This window comes from Pan troglodytes, chromosome 18, assembly GCF_028858775.2.
Source record: "Pan troglodytes isolate AG18354 chromosome 18, NHGRI_mPanTro3-v2.0_pri, whole genome shotgun sequence".
Classification (NCBI taxonomy): domain Eukaryota; kingdom Metazoa; phylum Chordata; class Mammalia; order Primates; family Hominidae; genus Pan; species Pan troglodytes.
The window spans coordinates 6,031,062-6,051,904 of NC_072416.2; the positions used below are offsets into that span (position 1 = coordinate 6,031,062).

Genomic DNA, 20,843 nt, shown 5'->3' on the forward strand with positions numbered 1-20,843 from the left:
GAGACTCCAAAGGTACTTGTTTTCATTTTTCTGCCCAGCAGACTAGAGGACAAAGCAGCCTGGAGGGCAGAGGCAACCTAAACATGCAAGGAGTTCAACAGTTGTACCCCCATTTACCTGGCCACGGTAGGCCCAGGAATGGGAGGAGCCTACTAGTGAGGCCACAGAAGTGTCTCAATTTCCTTATCTCTTCCGTTGACTTGCACTGGCTCTCCTCATTTATCCAGCCACATTCTCTGAGCTGATAATCCAAAGCCCATCAGTAACTAGTCCACTCCTGTCTCCTCTTCTCTACCATGAATCACCAATGAAGTCATGGTGTCCCAAATAGGTCACATTCCAGCCCACCTCTTTGTCGAGGCCCTTTGAAGATGTTTTTTTTCTGAGTTGAGCAGAGGCTGTGAAATATGTGACTTTCGGAGCTGTCCTGCAGAGCTTCTCCTTAGGGGCATGGTCGAGGACAGCGAATGCAGAGAGAAGCAGTGGCCCAGGCAGAGCTCAATAAAGAAACAAAAGTATATTCTCTTCTTCTGCCTTTGCTTCTCCTTCGTCCCCTTAAATTCTAATTTTCTTCTGGGTTTGAGGTAGAAAGCACATTCTCCTTTGCTCATATTTAACTTTTCTCACTTAGAAAAAAAGTGAAGCTCGCTGCCAGCACTCATTTAATTTCATATAAACATGCTCTCTTGAGGGTGAAGCAAATGTGACTGATTTTCAATGTGAAAATGAAATATAAAAACTGTTCTTGGAGTTATTTCTAAACAGAAATAACATTAGAATTGCCTGAATCATCAGAATTGTCTTTCAGAAAAATCAGATTCATCAAATAGATCTTTGGCTTACAACTGTTAGAGAATGATGTTATCATATGTAAGAATGCTATGTTTTCTAGGATTTGACATTTTCAGCGATTGAGAATTACTGTATTTTGTAAAAGGAAATACCACTACTAAATGCTGTAAATAGAATGATGTCTTTTGTTTCCAAAGTTGATATACTAGAGCAATGCGAAAATAATAAAAGAGAGATGGCCAGGAGCAGTGGCTCACACCTGTAATCCCAACACTTTGGGAGGCTGAGGCAGGAGGATCACTTGAGGCCAGCTCAAGACCAGCCTGGTCAACATGGCAAAACCCTGTTAGTTGGGCATGGTGGTGCAGGCCTGTAGTCACAGCTACTTGGGAGGCTGAGGCACGAGAATTGCTTTAACCTGGAATGCAGAGGTTGCAGTGACCTGAGATCACACCACTGCACTCCAGTCTGGGTGACAGAGAGAGACCCTGTCTGAAAAAATAATAAAAGCAAGCTATTTTGTAGCAAAGTTATCTCAGGGTAAACACTGCAGCTGCAAGTGCTGCTGGCAAGTATTCTTGGGGCAAATGCTTAACTTTTCAGAAAGCTCAAGAGACCATGATGCTTGTTTTTCACCATACCTTAGAAAACGTCCTACTACCTTGTGTGCACCAGCCAACAACCATAGACAAATGTACCTATCTTCTACCACTTTTTATCCATGGCAGTTTCATAAAAGTTTAACTATCTGTGACTCATCATAGATGAATTTTAAGTTTAGTTCCTAGTGTTTCTCATATCCATCCTTCCTTTCACCTACCATTCTCATCTACTAAACTCTTCAGGAGTCAGAATCCCTTGATGAACCTTGTTTTTCCCTTGTTTCTGTGATCTTCCCTCTCATGATGGCACAAACCCTTCCCAATCCAATTAATTCCCTCTTCCCCATTTCCTACCCCTATTCCTTCTCTGCATGTCCTACTGCCCTGAAGCAGACTCTACAGTTATATACATCATTTTCAGGACCCTGCAGGCTTCTGCACGAGTATAGTTTTTGATGGAGAAAATTACAACCAAAGGCCAAGGAAGTGGAGGGAGAAACAACTTTATTTTCATCAGAAATTAGTAATGTTTATAAATTTGTTTATAGTAGTTTGTAAATTATTATCAGAAATAGTAATGTCTATAAACCACTTACTTTAAGAGACAATCAGGAACTATGATGAGGACAATAATAAAAGGAGAAATCTTACAAAAAATTAACCTGGATGTTGTGCTTGCTCTAAGGTTAAGTCACTTAGGGAAACAGATTCAGTATTATCCAATGGCTTAACCATCCTTCCTTATTTCGCTTTTTGGTGGTGGCTGGGTTACAAAGAGCAGTGTCTTCTGCCCTGAAGGTAGCAGTATTATGGTGGGTGCCTAGAGGTCAATTATTGGTTTAGAAGAGATTCAGGCCCTTAACTTTTACATGTGCTTCCCAGGAAAGGAGACACTTTCTTTCTCAGCCCTGTGGGAGGACTATGTTAGCCCAGAAAGTGTTCTTGGACCACTGGGTGCCCATTCTCAGTGCTAGGAACAGGAAGACCCTGGTTTACTGGTAGAATTTATGGATCCTACAGCTTTCTCTCCATCAAACTTTAAGTCACAGTAAGATAGGACTCTGGAGTCACAGGCACAGCCAGGAGAGGTCAGCGTCCTTATGCTGACTCCTGGTCCTAGACATGGGTCTTAAGATCCAGTAGTCAGTAGGTCTGTTGCAAAGTCAGGGACTGGCTAGATCTCTCCACAGCAGAAGAAAGCTCATACATGCTGACCTGAGGAACTTAATCTGACAGTTTACCGACACACTCATAACACATCTCTTCCTTCCTGTGATGAGAGTACTGCTTTCATGTGTACTGTCTGATGACGGGTGAGGGCAGAGTTCTTAGTGAAGCCTCTCTCACAGTGAGAACACCTGTAAGGCTTTTCACCAGTGTGGGTTTTTCGGTGGGCACTGAAGTGGGAGCTATTGTTGAAGATTTTCCCACACACTGCACACTTGTATGGGCTCTCCCCAGTGTGGATGCGCCGGTGAGCACTGAACTGGGAACTGTTATTGAATCTCTTTCCACAGACAATGCACTGGTAAGGCTTTTCCCCAGTATGGGTCCTCTGGTGGACAATGAGGCTGGAACTCTGGTTGAAGCTTTTCCCACATTGCCCACACTGATAGGGCCTCTCCCCTGTGTGAGTTCGTAAGTGGGCAGTGAGGTTGGAGCGCTCACTAAAGCCCTTCCCGCACTCACTGCACTTGTGAGGCTTCTCGCCTGTGTGGATTCTTTGATGCCGAACAAGATAAGAACTTCGGCTAAAGGTTTTCCCACATTCGGGACATTGAGATACTTTTTCCAGTTCGAGCGCTGGCTTGTGGGGAGAGTGCACACTCTGAGAGCAGTTTTTCCCACAGAGGATATGTGTACAGGCTTTGTCCCTGGCACAAAAACTCTGGTGACTCATCTTCTCCTGGGATGGGGTTTTCTCCTCACTCTCCCCTGGAGAATTTCTACATTGCCTTCTTGATGTTGGCTCACTCTCCAAGCCTTTTTGTAGCTCAGAGTGCCAATAAACTCTGGACTTTCTCTGTAAAGCCTTGTTTATTTCTACTTCCTCTGAATCATCCCATTTTAGATTTTCTTTTTTAATCTCGTTCTTGAACTCAAAACCTGAAAAAAAAAAAAACCACAGAAATACACGGACTATAGAGAAGGAAAACAATGGAATGCAAAGTTATAACTATACTACGTAGAAGAAATATCTAATTGAAATTCTTCATGTGATTAAGTCTCCTGCTAATTAATAACTTTTTATATTTTCTCATTGTAATATTTTTGAGCTCCAAATTATTAAAGGAAAATTATGCCCTAAACTCCAACTTTTCTCCTATCTTTTTTTCGGATGTTCTGACACAATGACAAACTGAGGCAAGACATTAAGCGCTATATCATCTGCCAGTCTGTTTATAGGTGTACCCTCAATTCTTGAATGTTCTAACTTCTAGCAGCAGAATAACAAAAGGCAACCCTGGGCTTGGCCAGCTCAAACAGGAAGAAAGCAAGGTGCTAAGTACCCAGCCAGCATAGGCTCAGGCTGTGAAAGGCAAGGCCATGCTAGAGAAAAAGGGAGAAGATGGACCTGGTCTGGAGGCCTAACCAGCAGTCTGACAATGCATAGTGAAACTCCATGGGAAAAGATGACATGAACTTAGTTGAAAGAGGTTGGCAAATGCAAAATCAGGGCTGTAAAATGCAAGGGGAATAACCTTTAACTCCATGAAAACCAAAACTTGGATAGGGTCACACATCAAGATGATGATGATGCCAGGATCAGTGACAGCTCCTACTCAACTGCTAGGCTAATGGCCTCTAAAGTGGACTTTGCCATCCTTTGACCATCAGAGCCAAGGGAGTCTTACCAAGTCTGTTTGGGAACAGCACTGGCAGGTCTAGTTTCCTGACTTCCTGGTCAGGATTCCTGAAGTCCTTTTCATCCCCGTCTGCACCATCCACAGTGCCATCTTCTACCTCCGTGGGTTCCCCATTCTGGTGATTCAGCTCTCCAGCCTCAATATCACTTCCTTCTTGGCCAGGAACAGCATCGCTTGCCATAGGAGGTGCAGAGGCCCAGGAGCCTGAAAGAGCATTCATTTCCTCATAAAAGATACAAGGCTCAGGCACACGGCCTCTCCTCACTTTGCGGTAACTCAACTGTAGGCTTTTGAACTTGGTGCGACACTGTTCTGGGGTCCGCAGAAAACCCTGCTCCCAGAGTCCTTCCGCCATGGCCCTGTAGATCTGGCTGTTCTGCTGACAGGTCTGGAGTTTTCCATAAAATTGAGAACTACTAAGAATAGCCAGGAGCGTCTTGGTCTCTTCATAGCCCCAGGGCACACCTGTTGCTGGGGGACAAAGAATAGGTCAATTAGATCTGTCAGTTAGATCATGGAGGACTGTACATACTGCAGTGTGCAGTTTTGGCAGCTTAAAAAGTTACATCCTAGGCTGGACGCGGTGGCTCACACCTGTAATCCCAGCACTTTGGGAGGCCAAGGAGGGCAGATCATGAGGTCAAGAGATCGAGACCATCCTGGCCAACATGGTGAAACCCTGTCTCTACTAAAAATACAAAAAAAAAAATAGCTGGGTGTGGTGCCGTGTGCCTGTAGTCCCAGCTACTCAGGAGGCTGAGGAAGAAGAATCACTTGAACCCAGGAGGCAGAGGTTGCAGTGAGCTGAGATTGTGCCACTGCACTCCAGCCTGATGACAGAGAGAGAATTCCATGCTCATGGGTAGGAAAAATCAATATCGTGAAAATGGCCATACTGCCCAAGGTAATTTATAGATTCAGTGCCATCCCCATCAAGCTACCAATGACTTTCTTCACAGAATTGGAAAAAACTACTTTAAAGTTTATATGGAACCAAAAAAGAGCCCGCATTGCCAAGTCAATCCTAAGCCAAAAGAACAAAGCTGGAGGCATCATGCTACCTGACTTCAAACTATACTACAAGGCTACAGTAACCAAAACAGCATGGTACTGGTACAAAAACAGAGATACAGACCAATGGAACAGAACAGAGCCCTCAGAAATAATGCCGCATATCTACAACCATCTGATCTTTGACAAACCTGACAAAAACAAGCAATGGGGAAAGGATTCCCTATTTAGTAAATGGTGCTGGGAAACCTGGCTAGCCATATGGAGAAAGCTGAAACTGGATCCCTTCCTTACACCTTACACAAAAATTAATTCAAGAAGGATTAAAGACTTAAACGTTAGACCTAAAACCATAAAAACCCTAGAAGAAAACCTAGGGAATACCATTCAGGACATAGGCATGGGCAAGGACTTCATGTCTAAAACACCAAAAGCAATGGCAACAAAAGCCAAAATTGACAAATGGGATCTAATTAAACCAAAGAGCTTCTGCACAGCAAAAGAAACTACCATCAGAGTGAACAGACAACCTACAGCATGGGAGAAAATTTTTGCAATCTACTCATCTGGCAAAGGGCTAATATCCAGAATCTACAATGAACTCTAACAAATTTACAAGAAAAAAACAACCCCATCAAAAAGTGGGCAAAGGATATGAACAGACACTTCTCAAAAGAAGACATTTATGCAGCCAAAAGACACATGAAAAAATGCTCATCATCACTGGCCATCAGAGAAATGCAAATCAAAACTACAATGAGATACCATCTCACACCAGTTAGAATGGCAATCATTAAAAAGTCAGGAAACAACAGGTGTTGGAGAGGATGTGGAGAAATAGGAACACTTTTACACTGTTGGTGGGACTGTAAACTAGTTCAACCATTGTGGAAGTCAGTGTGGCGATTCCTCAGGGATCTAGAACTAGAAATACCATTTGACCCAGCAATCCCATTACTGGGTGTATACCCAAAGGATTATAAATCATGCTGCTATAAAGACACATGCACACATATGTTTATTGCAGCACTATTCACAACAGCAAAGACTTGGAACCAAGCCAAATGTCCAACAATGATAGACTGGATTAAGAAAATGTGGCATGTATACACCATGGAATACTATGCAACCATAAAAAATGATGAGTTCATGTCCTTTGTAGGGACATGGATGAAGCTGGAAACCATCATTCTCAGCAAACTATTGCAAGGAAAAAAAACCAAATACCACATGTTGTCACTCATAGGTTGTAATTGAACAGTGAGAACACATGGACACAGGAAGGGGAACATCACACACGGAGGCCTGTTGTGGGGTGGGGAGAGAGGGGAGGGATAGCATTTGGAGATATACCTAATGTTAAATGACGAGTTCCTGGGTGCAGCACACCAACATGGCACATGTATACATATGTAACTAACCTGCACTTTGTGCACATGTACCTTAAAGCTTAAAGTATTAAAAAAAAAAAAAAAGTTACATCCTGGTTTCTCAAACTGTGCCACAACTGGCTATTGTTATTTCTAGGAAGAAATCTCACTGTGGCTTTTTGTCTAAAACATGAAAACTTTTAGTATAATACAAAAGACATTCCCTCCACTGAGGAGGACTTGTAGGGTTATTTACTAAAGCTGCCTTTTTAATTTCTCTTTAATTATTCTCAATCCTACTCATTCCTCCTGGAGAGGTGGCTGGCAATAAGGGTAGTGGCTTGCCTGCCTTGACAGTTGTGGGACTTCCTGAGGGTGGCCACATAAGAGGACACAGTGAACAGGTGATACTCAAGGAAAGCAAAGATTTAGGGGACAGAGGAGCTGGTTGTAAGGATATATCTGCCTGTTCCCTCCCTGATACAGGAATACCTCCTCATCCGGCCCGTCTCTATCTGTTTATATCTCCTGTCATCCTTGTAGATAACAGGAAACTAAATGACAGCAGTTAACACACCAAGGTAAGAATAAGTAGTAAACATCTGAGAAGAGCAGTTCAGGATGGCTGGCTACTAAACAACCCTCACCACACACACCTGCTGCCCATCTGGGCCAGTTCATGAGGACCGATTTGACTAGAGCTGTCCCAGCAAGTACATTCCAACATCTGGTCATGATGCTCTGAAGGGCACCAGCCTCTTCTTGTCACCCCCTCTTCTCCACACTGAGCCACCATCACCTCATGCCCGGATCACTGCCATAGCCTATCTGGTCTTCTTGCTTCCACTCTGGACCTTCTACGGTCTACTTTCAACCCAACAGCCAGAGGGAGTCCCCTCCTTTGTTATTCAATTTAACTAACACTGAGTGCCTACAATGCCAGTTTCTGAGAAATATAAATATTACATGAACCCTGCCTTCAAGGAGGTCACAGTCCTATAGAAGTCTCTCCAGCAAAAAGAGACACAAATAAATGTTTACGTAGAGTTAAGTGCCAAATAAAGTGAAATACTCAAAGTGGTCCTTTTAAAACTATTACTCCTCTGCCCAGAACCGCACAAGGCTCCCCCATTTCACTCAGAAGAAAAAAGTCCTTCATGTAGGGCCTCATGATCCTATATTAGTACTTCTCAAATTATCTGTGAAGGACAGGAGTCTTGTGCTTATTTCTTTTGTAAAATACAATAAAAATGCAACCGAATAGTGCAGCAGTGTCAAATTGTTATAAAAGTTTCTAATTGCTCCCTCTCAGTCTCAGCTAGCAGCACTCATTTGATCTGGCTTTCTGAGCTCGTTTTCTCATTACTAATGGGTGTACTCTGTGCCAGTGAACTGGCATGCCCACCTCGCTCCAGCCCAAGTCATTGCGTCTGTCTTACACTCTTCCTCCATGTAGGATATGGCTGCATAGCTCATCCCTCCTCCTTCGGCAAGTCTTTTCAAATGTCATTTTCTCAGTGAGGGCGACCCTGAGGACCCAAACTGAAAACTGCAAACCAACCTCTGCCCTGGCACTCCCATCACGCTGCTCTGCTGCTGCTTCTCTCCCATTGCGCTTATCGCCCTCTAACATCTTCTGCCGCTTACTGATTATGCTTTGGTCTGTCTCTTCCCACAGGGCAGGAATCTTTATCTGTTTGTTCACTGTTGTATCCCTAACGACCTAGAACTAGGTCTGGGATACTGTAGGCACTAAATTAATATTTGTGGAAAGAATGACTTGTCCTCTCACATTCTGTCTCCACTCTTACCTCTAATTTTAAAGGATCCTGAATGGTTGACAAGAAACCAAAAGTGTGTGGGGATTACAAGCCCTTATTCAATAAGCCTAATGTTGTAGCAGTTAAAATTACAGGTACCATTACATGAAATATTCAGAATAGCTCAATCCACAGAGACAGAATGAAGACTGGTGTCTGCAAAGGGCTTGCAGGGGGAGGACGGGGAGAAACTGCTGGATGGTTGTGGGACCTTACTTTGGAGTGATGGAAAGGTTCTGGAACTGGACGTGGTGGTAATTATACAACACTCTGAAAGTGCTAGAGGCCAAAGAATTGTTCACTTTACAGTGGTTAATTTTATGTCATGTGAATTTCACCTAATAAGTTAAAAATCACAAGTACAAAAATATTTATATCTCACCTTATTGTATTATCCATATATACTTAGTAATACAAATCTCAATACAGAGCTCAAAAAGACACTATACTCTCCTGCAACTGGACAGAGATAAGGTGCAGAAGCCTGAAGAAGCAGCAAGAAATGGCACATGATGAAGCCAGGAAACCGGGAGTTCCTGGCAAAGGAGGGGAGGGATGGCAGGGGCAGAGCAGGGAAAAACCACACACCACTGGGGAGGGCAACATTGTAGAGTGAGGCGGGGCAGTGTCACAGGGCCTGTGTTCACAGCCTCGTGTAGTCCCTCCCACCCTGGGCTTAGCCAGGAGTACCCTGCATGTGAAGCAGCAGAGGAGACATCTAGGCCCAGTGAGCTGCAGTGTCTGTCTCTGAATCTGCATGGTCAGGGAGGCTGCTCTGAGGAGGAGGCATTTGGCCCAGATGGGACAGAACTGATTTGAAAAAGGCAAGAGAGCGGTCTGCTTGGCAGAACCTTCCCCAAGTGTCCTGAGATGCTGGGAAAGGGCCTGGTTCCTCCCGGAAGGCCTGGGCATAGTAGACTGTCCTGGTTGGGTGGTTTTATTTGTTAATCTCCTCTGCCACTGGAGAAACTCGGGAGCGACTACTGCTACCTGTGTGCATGAGCGCACGTTCAGCATGAACACATCTGTGCTCCTGGTGGCCGCCTGTCTGGCTCCGGCTCTGGACTGCTTGTTCTGACTCTGTCTCACTATCACATTTTGCTTCTCCACCGCCTCACCCTTCACCTCCCATGTTCTTGACTGCCGGTCACACATGCTGCCCCTTTCTTTTGATCTCTGCCTGTGTCTCTCTTGCCTGCTCTGGTTCCCCATTTACTTCCTCCTTTCCCTCCACCCAACAGTCTCCCCACTCCCTCTGTCTCCCTCCCTCTCAAGTCCTTTCAGCCTCTCTGAACAACTGAACACATCCACCTTGACCTGGAGGGAAGATGGATCCTTACCCAGCGAGACGTGTCTGTCCTTCCTCTGGGTGGCACCCCTGTAGAGGGCCCTTTTTGCAGGGCCTGGGCACATCCATTCTTGCTGACAGAGGGATACAGCTCTGTTGTCACACATGGCTGGTCCCTGTAACAACACTGGAGCTGCTGCTACCGATAAAATAGCACCACTCTAGCCTGGGGTGGGGGCAGAGACAGGATCACAGTTGTCAGATCAGGGGCAAGGCAAAGGCAGGGGAGCTCAGCTCCCAGTGGGACAGGTTCTGAGCCATGTGATGAGGTCAGAGTGGACAGAATCAAAATAACCCGAGAAGCCCCATGGACCACACAGAATCTTTCTCATGTCTCTGGAAATGAAGAGGGTTTTGGGGTGAGAGTGGGTACTCAGGAGACAGAAGGCATCAACCACAGCTCACCTGGGACCCAGCTGTCCAGACCACAGCACCTGTCTCCTGGTCGTGGAGACCTGTGTTTTGAGGCAGGTTCCTGGGAGCCTGAGGAGCAAGCCAGGCTGGGGGAAAAAACAGCCGCTATTAGAGGGCGGCTTCCACACAACAGCACGGAGCAGAAGCTCTCAAAGTGGGCTCCTGGGCCAGCCCCATCAGCAGCCCCTGGCAACCCATCAGAAATACAAATTCTGGGGCCCCACCTCAGATCTTCTGAATCAGAAATTCTGGAGGTGGGGCCTAGGACTCTGTTTTATCACTCTCCCACCTCCGAATGAGTCTGAGGCAAACTCAAGTTTGAGAACCACTGCCAGAGCTCACGGCCTCTGTGAGGTGAGAAGTTCCTTTCATGAGATTCCTCTTGGCATAAGAGCTTTAATTTTTTTTTTCATTTTAAAGAAAAATATACATGTCAGGGAAAAAAAGAGAATCGTAGTGGGCAAACAAAAATCTCTCCATAGCCCTGCCACCCAAAGATAACCAGAGTACTCTTTAAAATACCACAATAACAGAAACCCTTTATATCTTTCAGACCAAGATAATACATTTTTTCTCAAGTCTCCAACTTCAAGAATTGTACAAATATGACTGTGACATCGCTTAAAAATATAGGAAAACTTAAAAAATTGTACAAATAAAATGAATCATGTCTATGACTTATTAATGGAACTTCAGTGGCAACTCAGAGGTATGTGACCCTTCGGGAGGTGACAACACTCCAGATCTGTGAGTGGCCCATGGGCCTGGGAAGCAGCGGGAGCCTAGCCTGGAAGGCAGCAAGTCCTGCTTCTCTTTACTTACAGCCCCCTGCTGTCCCAAAGCCTTGGAAATCACACACAGAGAACACAGGTGTTCCCAAGGATTAAAAGGAAGTAAATGCTAAGTGGCAAAGTTTATAAAGATGTTGACAAGAGTATTTACTTTGCTTAAAAAAAAACTAAAATCAGCTGGGCGCGGTGGCTCACGCCTGTAATCCCAGCACTTTGGGAGGCCGAGGCAGGCAGATCACCTGAGGTCAGGAGTTCCAGACCAGCCTGCCCAACATGGTGAAACCCTGTCTCTACTAAAAATACAAAAAATTAGCCGGGCGCGGTGGCAGGCGCCTGTAATCCCAGCTACTCAGGAGGCTGAGGCAAGAGAATCACTTGAACCCAGGAGGCAGAGGTTGCAGTGAGCCGAGATCATGCCGCTACACTCCAGCCTGGGCGACAAGAGTGAAACTCTATCTCAAAAAAAAAAAAAAAAAACCAAAACACTAAAATCTCTTAGACAATTTTCCAGTTTATCAACACAGGTTTGCCAACTTAAACATCATCAAGACACACTGTTTTTCAGGCTGGGTGTGGTGGCACATGCCTGTATTCCCAGCACTTTGGGAGGCTGAGGCAGGAGGACTGCTTGAACCTAGCAGTTTGAGGCAGCAGTGAACTATGATGCCACCACTGCACTCCAGCCTGGGCAATAGAGCAAGACCCTGTCTCTTAAAAAAAACTTACCTAGCAACCTGTAATGGCAGCTTTCAATTAAACAGAAAAGGCAGCAAGTATCTAGCCAAATTACTTTATGGAAAAAGACTTATAAAAATATAGACCCTTGGAATATCCATGCAATGGAATATTATTCAGCCATCAAAAGGAACAAAGTACTGATACATGCTCAAAACATGAAAAGTTAAAGAAGGCAGACACAAAACGTCACATAATACATGTGATTCAACTTATATGAAATGTCCAGAACAGGTAAATCCATGGAAACAGAATGGGGAGCAACTGTTTAATGGGTACAGGGTTTCCTTTTCGGGATGATAAAAATGTTTTGAAACTAGACAGAGGTGATGGCTGCATAACACTGTGAATGTAGTAAGCATAACTGAATTGTGCATTGAAATGGTTAATTTTATGTTATGTGACCTTCACCTCAATTAAAACAATTTTTTTTTTTTTTTTTTTGGTAGAGACAGGATCTTGTTATGTTGCCCAGGTTGGTCTCGAACTCCTAGGTTCAAGCTATCCTCCTGCTTCAGCCTCCCAAAGTGCTGAGGTTACAGGCATAAGCCATTGTACCCAGCCAAGATAATTTTTTTAGTTTAAAAAGTTTTCTAAGGCCGGGCGTGGTGGCTCATGCCTGTAATCGCAGCACTTTGGGAGGCCGAGGCAGGTGGATCACGAGGTCAGGAGATCGAGACCATCCTGGCTAACATGATGAAACGCCGTCTCTACTAAAAATACAAAAAATTAGCCGGGCATGGTGGCGGGTGCTTTAGTCCCAGCTACTCGGGAGGCTGAGGCAGGAGAATGGCGTGAACCTGGGAGGCAGAGCTTGCAGTAAGCCAAGATCGCACTACTGCACTCCAGCCTGGGCGACAGAGCAAGACTCCGTCTCAAAAAACAAAGAAACAAAAAAAGTTTTCTAAAAAAATTAAGACAAGTAAAAACAAAAAATAGAGCTCTGGAAGAAAAGCAAAAATAATAAAAATGTATTCTGGAAAAGATTAAGTTGGATGGGGAAGGGGATTTAATGTCTTCAAGTATATGAAAAACTGCTGTGCAGAAGGTGAAGGTAACCATGTTCACCTTTAATGACGCCTGATTCTTTAGTAACAGAATTGTAATAAAAAAGAATTATGCTAACACATAAAGAATCTCTGTTCCTACTTTAAGTGCTATTACCCTCAACTGAAATTTGTAATCTTGCTTTTGGATATGGAGATATATATATATATGTATTTATATATATTTATATATATTTTATATATATTTATATATATATATATACATACATACATATATATATATTTTTTTCTTTGAGACAGCCCAGGCTGGAATACAGTGGTGCGATCTTGGCTGACTGCAACCTTCACCTCCTGGGTTCAAGCAGTTCTCCTGACTCAGCCTCCCGAGTAGCTGGGATTACCATGCCCAGCTAATTTTTTGTATTTTTAGTAGAAACGGGGTTTCACGATGTTAGCAAGACTGGTCTCAAACTCCTGACCTCAGGTGATCCGCCTGTCTGGTCTTCCAAGGTGCTGGGATTACAGGCGTGAGCCACCACGCCCTGCCAGTTTTTGGATGTATTTCAAAGGCATTTAGTCTGGAACCCTTGGGTGGACTCAGTTCAGACGTTTGTTTCCAGTAAATGATTGTTCCTCACCTGCCTCAGGTGAGGACAGAGGCTTCTGCTTACCTTCTGACTGTTCCCCTGGTCTTTGGTGTGAGCTCTGTGATCCCTTAAAAGTCGGTTCCTCTGGCTGAACCTCCTGTTTCCATTGGGATCTCAGTGATTCTCTGGTTGCTCCCAAAGGGGCCATCTCCTCCTTGAGTACTTTCAAGTCCTTCTCAGAATCTAGAACCTGAGAACAGACCCCATTATCCATCACTACAAATTCCTGCCTAAGCTGGACTTTACAACTCCTAAGAGTGGCATTAAAAAATGTGTAACATAAGGAAGCAGAAGAGAAAAATCTAGGAGCCACTGTATTGCTGCTGTAATAAAATAAAAATTAATAGAATTAGGTCTTTGAGGGGCAGTAGCTTACGCCTGTAATCCCAGCAGTTTGGGAGGCCGAGGCAGGTGGATCACGTGAGGTCAGGAGTTCAAGACCAGCCTGGCAACAAGGTGAAAGAAACCCCGTCTCTACTAAAAATACAAACGTTAGCTGCGTGTAGTGGTGTGAATCTGTAACCCCAGCTATTTGGGAGGCTGAGGCAGGAGAATCACTTGAACCCAGGAGGCGGAGGTTGCAGTGATCCAAGATCACGCCACTGCACTCCAGCGTGGACAACACAGCAAGACTCTGTCTCAAAAACAAAAAAAACTCTTTGAAGTGGTTAAGATTATTTATATGACAGCACCTAGCATAGAGCTTGACACACCAGAACTGTTAAAAACTGAAATATATTTGTTAGAAGAGAGAATGTCAGCTTTCACTTTAGCAAACCCCCATGACTTCAGCACTAGGCCATTTCCTCTGCCCCCCAAATCCAGTATCAGTTCTGTCTTCAAAAGAGACCTCGCATTGGTCCTCTCTCTTCACCTCATGGCTCCATCAGGGTCCAGGACACTATCTGCTGTCTGCATCCTCTCTACTGCTGGACCCTCCAATCCATTCTCTCTACATGGAATCCAGTGTGATCTTTTTAAAATCTAGAGTCCTGTCCCTCCGTAGTAACAACACTCTTCAGTGGCTTCCCACTGCACACAGAATAAAATCCAAACTCCTCTTCGCAGCCTAAAAGGCCCAGCATCATTCTGCCCGGCCTCCTCCCTTTCTCTCACAGCACTCTTCCCCAGTCTCTGAGTTCCAGCCACAAGCCCTCCCTTCTTCCTCTCAAACCTGCCCAGTCTTTTCCCACCTTAGGCTCTTGGTATGTGCTGTGCCCTCTGTCTGGAGTACTCTCCTCCCAGCTCTTGGGACAAATGGTTCCTTCTCCTCCTTCAGTGTCACCTCAGAGAGGCCCTACCTCACAGCCTATCTCCCAACACTCCAGTTATCACATCACTCTGCTCATTTCCTTCCAAGCACTCATCTCAAACGATCTTTATGGTTTACTTTTGATTTATGATTGTCTGTTTCCCCCATGGACTGTGGGCTCCAGCAGGCCAGGGGCCGTGCCTGTCCTGTTCACTGTAAAATCCTCAATATCAACGGTCACTGAAAATCAACTTTTGTCTTTCAGAGCCATCTTCATTCTTTAAGTCCCATGCTTATAACAAACACCCTTAAAGGGAATGAAGAGAGGTACTGAGAGGCAAGTGGGGTCCTGAGAAATTACATCAACCTCTATTCCTACTACCCACCTCCACTTCTTGCTCTCTCCTTCACTTTCATGATAGGTAATATGGTTTGGCTGTGTCCCCACCCAAATCTCATCTTCAATTGTAGTTCCCATAATCCCCATGTGTCATGGGAGGGACCCGGTGGACCTAATTGAATCATGGGGGCAGTTTCCTCCATGCTACTCTAGTGATAGTAAGTTCTCATGGCTTCCCCCTTCACTCAGTTCTCATTCTTCTCTTTCCTGCTGCCATGTGAAGAAGGACATGTTTGCTTCCCCTTCCGCCATGATTCTAAGTTTCCTGAGGCCTCCACAGCCATGCAGAACTGTGAGTCAATTAAACCTCTTCTCTTTATAAATTATCCAGTCTCGGGTATGTCCTTATAGCAGTGTGAGAATGGACTAATAAATTAGGTTTCAAATAGGTGTTTAACCTATACACTCCTGCACTGTTTTCTTTTATATTAAGAGTGTGGGCCGGGCACAATGGTTCACACCTGTATTCCCAACACTTTGGGAGGCTGAGGTGGGTGGACTGCCTGAGCTCAGAAGGTCAAGACCAGCCTGAGCAACATGGCAAAACCTCATCTGTAATAAAAAACAAAAATTAGTTGGGCATGGTGGCGTGCACCTGTAGTCCCAGCTACTTGGGGGGCTGAGGCAAGAGGATCGCTTGAACCCAGGAGGCTGAGACTGCAGTGAGCCACATTCATGCCACTGCACTCCAGCCTAAGTGACAGACCAAGACCCTGTCAAAAAATAAATAAATAAAATAAACATAAGTGTGATTCCGACATGGTTAAGGATAAGAAGAGGAGAGACCATCAAACAGAGTGATGGAAGGGGAACTGGGCTAGGATGACTCTTGGCATACTGGGATTCCCACTCTATTTATAATAGTTCAGTTCTCCAAGCTCTACCTTTATACAAGTGCTACTGCACCTCTCCATTCAATCTTACTTATGAATAAAAGTCCCAATCCCACAGATTTCAGACTAATTTCCTCAACTTCTTCCCTGATGCATCACCATCAAGCTGCTCTTCCCCTCTCTAAATTAAGTCAAAAGTACTAACTCTTCAATCCTACCAAATTTCATCTACATCCCCCTTCACCCGTTCCTCTTCCCACAGCCCGTGCACATCCCTGCCTCCTCACTGGGAAACACAAGCATATCTGCTGCCTAGGTCCTTCCCATTCCAGCCATGCAGACTCTGGCACCCAGCGAGCTGCTTCCTGCTCTGATCACAGACCCACTCAGGCTGACCAACGTTCCTCTGACCTGTGCCCTCCATTACTCTAGGCCTCTCCCAGACTTACCCAATTTCAGTTGCCTTCCTCCTACCAACTCTTCCACAACCGAAGCTAGTGTGTTACTTTTCCTCTTCCTGTGCCTTTCCCACCTCCCTGCTCCAAGAAAATATAAGCTGGTTACACCGATCAGATCTCAGACGTAGTCCTGACCGTAAAAGGATATTTTATGAATCCATCAGTGTCCCAAACTGAACACTTAATCCCGGCAGCAAGAACCAGAGCAAGGCCTGGCTCTAATATAATTTTGTTGAGTGTACAACACATGTCACTCTGCCCTCAAAGAAGCTCCTAGCATGAAACTAGATTTTTATTCACTAGCATCTCTAGTTTTCCTTCATCCCCTGAGTGAAGGAGAGTTGTCCTTTCCCTGGCCTTGTTTTCGAGAATTTTTCGGAGTGTTTTTACCACTTTAATTAGGGACTTCAAATATTATTAAATATATGAATGTCTAGCAGCTGTATCCACAGATGAGAAATTCTTCCCGTATTATAAGGGCATAGGACCAACCCAAGATAGCCAAGACCTTCTGTGGGCAGCAGAGGGCTACTGTATGTTTCTCAACCAAGCACCTCTCCATTAACTGGATTCCCCGACAACTTCATAACCAAAACCACAAAGTTCCGACTTCCTTTTCTCACCTGTTGTCCAGGAGCTCTCTGTACATCCTCAACCAGAGCCACAGCTTCCTCGCCATTTTCTGGATGCTGCTCCCTCACCCAGGTCTGGATCTCCTCTGGCAAGATAGTCAGAAACTGCTCCAAAACCAGCAGCTCCAGGATTTCCTCTTTCGAGTGGGTCTTCGGCCTCAGCCACTGACAACAGAGTTCCCAGAGTTTGCTAAAAGCTTCATGTGGGCCAGTTACCTCCTGGTAGCAAAACTGCCTGAAGCGCTGACGGGAGGCCTCGGAGTCAGGGCTGTTACCCTGGAGGGCTGATTTCTGGCCCTGTGTGGGATCCTTGTTTGAGGATGGGTGTGCCTCGGTACTCTTCACTGCAGCCATCATTTGCTTCAACGAACTGGCTTACTCTGGTTGCCACTTCTACCCTGGAGATCAGAGTCCATCTTTCCCACATCACTGGGAAGCCATGTTCTCCTGCAAGGAATGTCTTTCTGTAATCTGTGGGACATGAGAGTGTCAGACATGTGTAAAGACTCACAGCAGAAAAAAAGGGCTCAACTTTGAAGGATGTCTGAAGAGGATGGAAAAAGACAATATAAACCTATCAAACATTCCTTCACTCTGGTTCTTGTGATTTACTTTCTATCCCTTTCCTTTACTCCCTCCACAAATCTACACAAAGGATCCAAAACACTAGAAATAGATCTAGACCATCCTGGCTAACTGCCTTTGCAAAAACCATTAACAGTGAGAAGATTATGACACTAAAAGACATAGGATCTAACCAACTCCATCTTGCTTTTAACCTCCAAACTGCCGTTGGTCATTCCTGGGTGTGGGCCAAGCTAGCTTTGGGAGAAATTTAGTTTATAGTTTGAATGATAATAACCCTTCCCAAAACTAAACTGCCTTTGTAAAACTAATTAAAGACCACTAGGTTAGGAGAATGAGAGGGGCCTGAATTCTGCTAAGATGTAGGCATAATGAAATGATTATCCAGAGGTCACAAGATTTGTAACTTCCCCAATTAAATAACATCACGATTGTAGAACCTAAGATTGGCCTTTTGAGATGCCTTTTCAGGCCTCTGCTTTCTGACAACCAGATGGCTCCACCTAGACCAGGGACTCCTCTGTGGCTCCCACCCAAAATCGCACTCAGCACACAAAAACCGTTTTCCACAGCCCTATGAATGCATCCCCAACCAGTCAGCATTCCCTGTTCCCTACCCAACTGCGTGCCAAAGCCCTAGCCTCTGAATTTCTGGGGAGGCTGACTTGAGTAATAAAACTTTAGTCTCCCATTTAGCCGGTTCTGTGCGTATTAAACTCTTTCTCTATTGCAGTTCCCCTGTCTTGACAAACTGGCTTTATCTAGGCAGTGGGCAAGATGAACCCACTGGGCAGTTACAGTACCAAAAAATATAGTTTTCTCCCAGCCAAGATTCTGTGTCTGCTGACGAGTTACTCAAACTGTTCCTGACGATGTAGTTCACCTGTTGCTTCCCTTCCTCCCTCACACACCTAGGTCTTTTTCCTGTCCTTCCCTATCCTCAAGAAGCCTGAATTCATGTTCCCAATTGCTACCCTCTCCTCGGGGGAGAACTAGTGTGTGTGTGCTTCTTGATTAACTTCTTCATCACTATTACTCCACACACACACAACGTGGATAAGTGACTGTTCGGGTTTGCTGTATGTTTTTATTTTCCAGCATTCCTTTCCCACTTCTAGTAGCAGCATCTTCTTCCTTTGTGAAAAAGTCCCCCTCGACCGGGCACGGTGGCTCACGCTTGCAATCCCAGCACTTTGAGAGGCCAAGGCGGGCGGATCACGAGGTCAGGAAATCTAGACCATCCTGGCTAACAAGATGAAACTCCGTCTCTACTAAAAATACAAAAAAATTAGCTGGGCATGGTGGCACGCACCTGTAGTCGCAGCTACTCGGGAGGCTGAGGCAGGAGAATCGCTTGAACCCGGGAGGCGGAGGTTGCAGTGAGCTGTGATCACGCCATTGCACTCCAGCCTGGGCAACAAGAGCGAGACTGTCTCAAAAAAAGAAAAAGTCCCTCTCATTGGTTCTGGTGGGGATATTAATTACAATACCCACTTCCCCAGAAGTGGGCATATGACACACAGCTAGGCCTATCAAAATTCTTTTCTCAGATTTTACATGAGAGGTAGGGAAAGCTCTTCATTTTCTGGGAATTGGTAAATGGGCAAATGTAAGACCAGAGTTGTCTGCAACTATGTCCCACTCTCTGCTCCACTCTTCCATCACAGGAGTGAACCTGTTCACAAGAGGACAATATACTCAAGTCTTGACAACATGTTTGGATCTCCAAGGCCAGTTTATGTAAGGCAATATATTTTTTTAAGAGTTAATTTTAAAAATAGTTTTATATAATTTAAAATTAAACAATAACTTTTTAAAATAATTTTATTTCTTTTTTTATCTTTAGAGATGGAGTCTCACTCTGTTGCCCAGGCTGGTCTCAAACTCCTGAACTCAAGCAATCCTCCCACCTCAACCTCCCAAAGTGTTAGGATTACAAGTATAAGCCACCATGCCTGACCTTAAAAATAATTTTAAATAGAAACTAACTTTTGTATTTTTTGTAGAGGTGGAATTTCACTATGTTGCCCAGGCTGGTCTCAAACTCCTGTGCTCAAGTGATCCTCCCACCTTGGCCTCCCAAAGTGCTGGGATTACAGGTGTGAGCCACTGCACCCGCGAAGGCAGTCTTTTTTAATGAGTTTGTGTTGGTTTTTAACTACTTAAAACACAGATTAAAGCAGATCGTAATTTACATTTTCTACAGGGGCTGATAGACCCTCACCATGTGGTATTAAAATGGATCCAGCATGCACAACAAGATGAATATACTCAGGACTACTGAGCTGTACACTTAAAAATGGTTATGATGGTAAATGTTTTTTTAAAAATTAAAGAAATTTTTTTATATTTTAAAAATGGATTTGGGTTCCCTTTTCTCAAGGAACTTGAACTGCCTTCACTTAAATTCTCTGTACATTTCAGTGCTTCTAGAGATAGAGAAATCAAGGGCATTATGATTGTTAGCACTGCTTTTTAGCCAAAAAGAAACTGAGAGCGATGAAGTATCTTGCCTAAAGCATCACACAGCACAGCTCCTAGGCAGCAAGGCCAGGACTAGAACCTGCACCCCTTGCCTTCATTATGTTCATCCTGTGCCTTACCTGGCTGAAGAATAATTTAATAAAAGCTCTTCTAACTTCATGCAGAAGGCGGAACCTGCACCCTTCTTGACCCCTTTTGACCCCTTACCTCCCACTCATCGTTAAATTTTAAAATGCTGTTCTCTGAAAATTTTACTTCACTCTAGCGATGGCCCAAACACTCGGAAAAAAATGCAGCATGAGGATGGGGAACCAGGTTGATAGGTTTTTCACTTAGTTAACTGTTTATTGAGTACTCAGAACGCACTCGGTGCCAGGGCTAGGCACTGTGGATGAGTAGGGAGTGGGCGAGACAGGGACGAGATGAGCAGGGTCAAGGCCAGGGGGTCCCGGGGCGCCGGCGCTCAGGCTCGGGGTGATCCGCGCGGTGGGAGCGGGGCACGGTCATCGCGGCGCGTCTGGGGACGCCCGGCCTGAGGGAGGCTGCCTGTCCCAAGGAGACGCCCATCGGGGTCGGACCCAAACGCCTCGGAGAAGACTCCCAGCGGGGAGGGGCTCCTCGGCCGTCGCAGGGCCCAGCCGCTAATCCCGCCGGCCGCAAGGAAGCGGAGAACTCACCGGATATCAGCACTCGCGACTCCACAAACTCTCTCAGCCTCCGGGCCGGAAGTCAGCGGCGCGATTCGCTCCGCCCATTACGCTCGCCCCTGCGCAGGCCCGCAAGCCGAGTTGCCGG

At 45.1% G+C, this 20,843-nt stretch overlaps 1 protein-coding gene and 1 long non-coding RNA gene across 7 annotated transcripts in view; one reads left to right on the forward strand and one right to left on the reverse strand.

The window, feature by feature from the left end:
- The window catches only part of LOC107968777 (uncharacterized), a 32,832-nt gene extending 15,266 nt beyond the window's left edge, over positions 1–17,566 (forward strand). Inside the window, exons 2-4 of the long non-coding RNA XR_001710196.4 lie at positions 10,778–10,933; positions 15,280–15,348; positions 16,982–17,566. This is a non-coding gene — a long non-coding RNA (uncharacterized LOC107968777). The remainder of the gene's footprint in view (positions 1–10,777; positions 10,934–15,279; positions 15,349–16,981) is intronic.
- On the reverse strand, positions 1,882–20,787 carry ZSCAN32 (zinc finger and SCAN domain containing 32). Of its 6 annotated transcripts, XM_009430192.5 has the most exons (7): positions 20,726–20,787; positions 16,971–17,450; positions 13,429–13,594; positions 10,216–10,310; positions 9,803–9,926; positions 4,250–4,732; positions 1,882–3,500 (listed from the first exon to the last, which is right to left on the reverse strand). In XM_009430192.5, the coding sequence occupies exons 2-7, from the start codon at positions 17,334–17,336 to the stop codon at positions 2,644–2,646; spliced, it is 2,091 nt and encodes a 696-aa protein (XP_009428467.1). In that variant the 5' UTR covers positions 17,337–17,450; positions 20,726–20,787; the 3' UTR covers positions 1,882–2,643. The 6 variants fall into 6 exon arrangements, with proteins under 6 accessions (XP_009428467.1, XP_063652603.1, XP_063652604.1 ...); XM_063796533.1 differs by lacking the exon at positions 20,726–20,787 and having other exon boundaries at positions 9,803–9,976; positions 16,971–17,108; XM_063796534.1 differs by lacking the exons at positions 10,216–10,310; positions 20,726–20,787 and having other exon boundaries at positions 16,971–17,108.
- Between the last annotated feature and the right edge of the window lie 56 nt (positions 20,788–20,843).

Coding starts and splice junctions, on each gene's coding strand:
- ZSCAN32 (XM_009430192.5), bottom strand. CDS start 17,336: ATGATGGCTGCAGTGAAGAGTACCGAGGCACACCCATCCTCAAACAAG. Junction 10,311..13,428: donor ACCAGGGGAACAGTCAGAAG/GTAAGCAGAAGC, acceptor TTTTTCCCCCAG/CCTGGCTTGCTCCTCAGGCT. Junction 4,733..9,802: donor GGACAGACACGTCTCGCTGG/GTAAGGATCCAT, acceptor TTTGTCCCCCAG/CAACAGGTGTGCCCTGGGGC.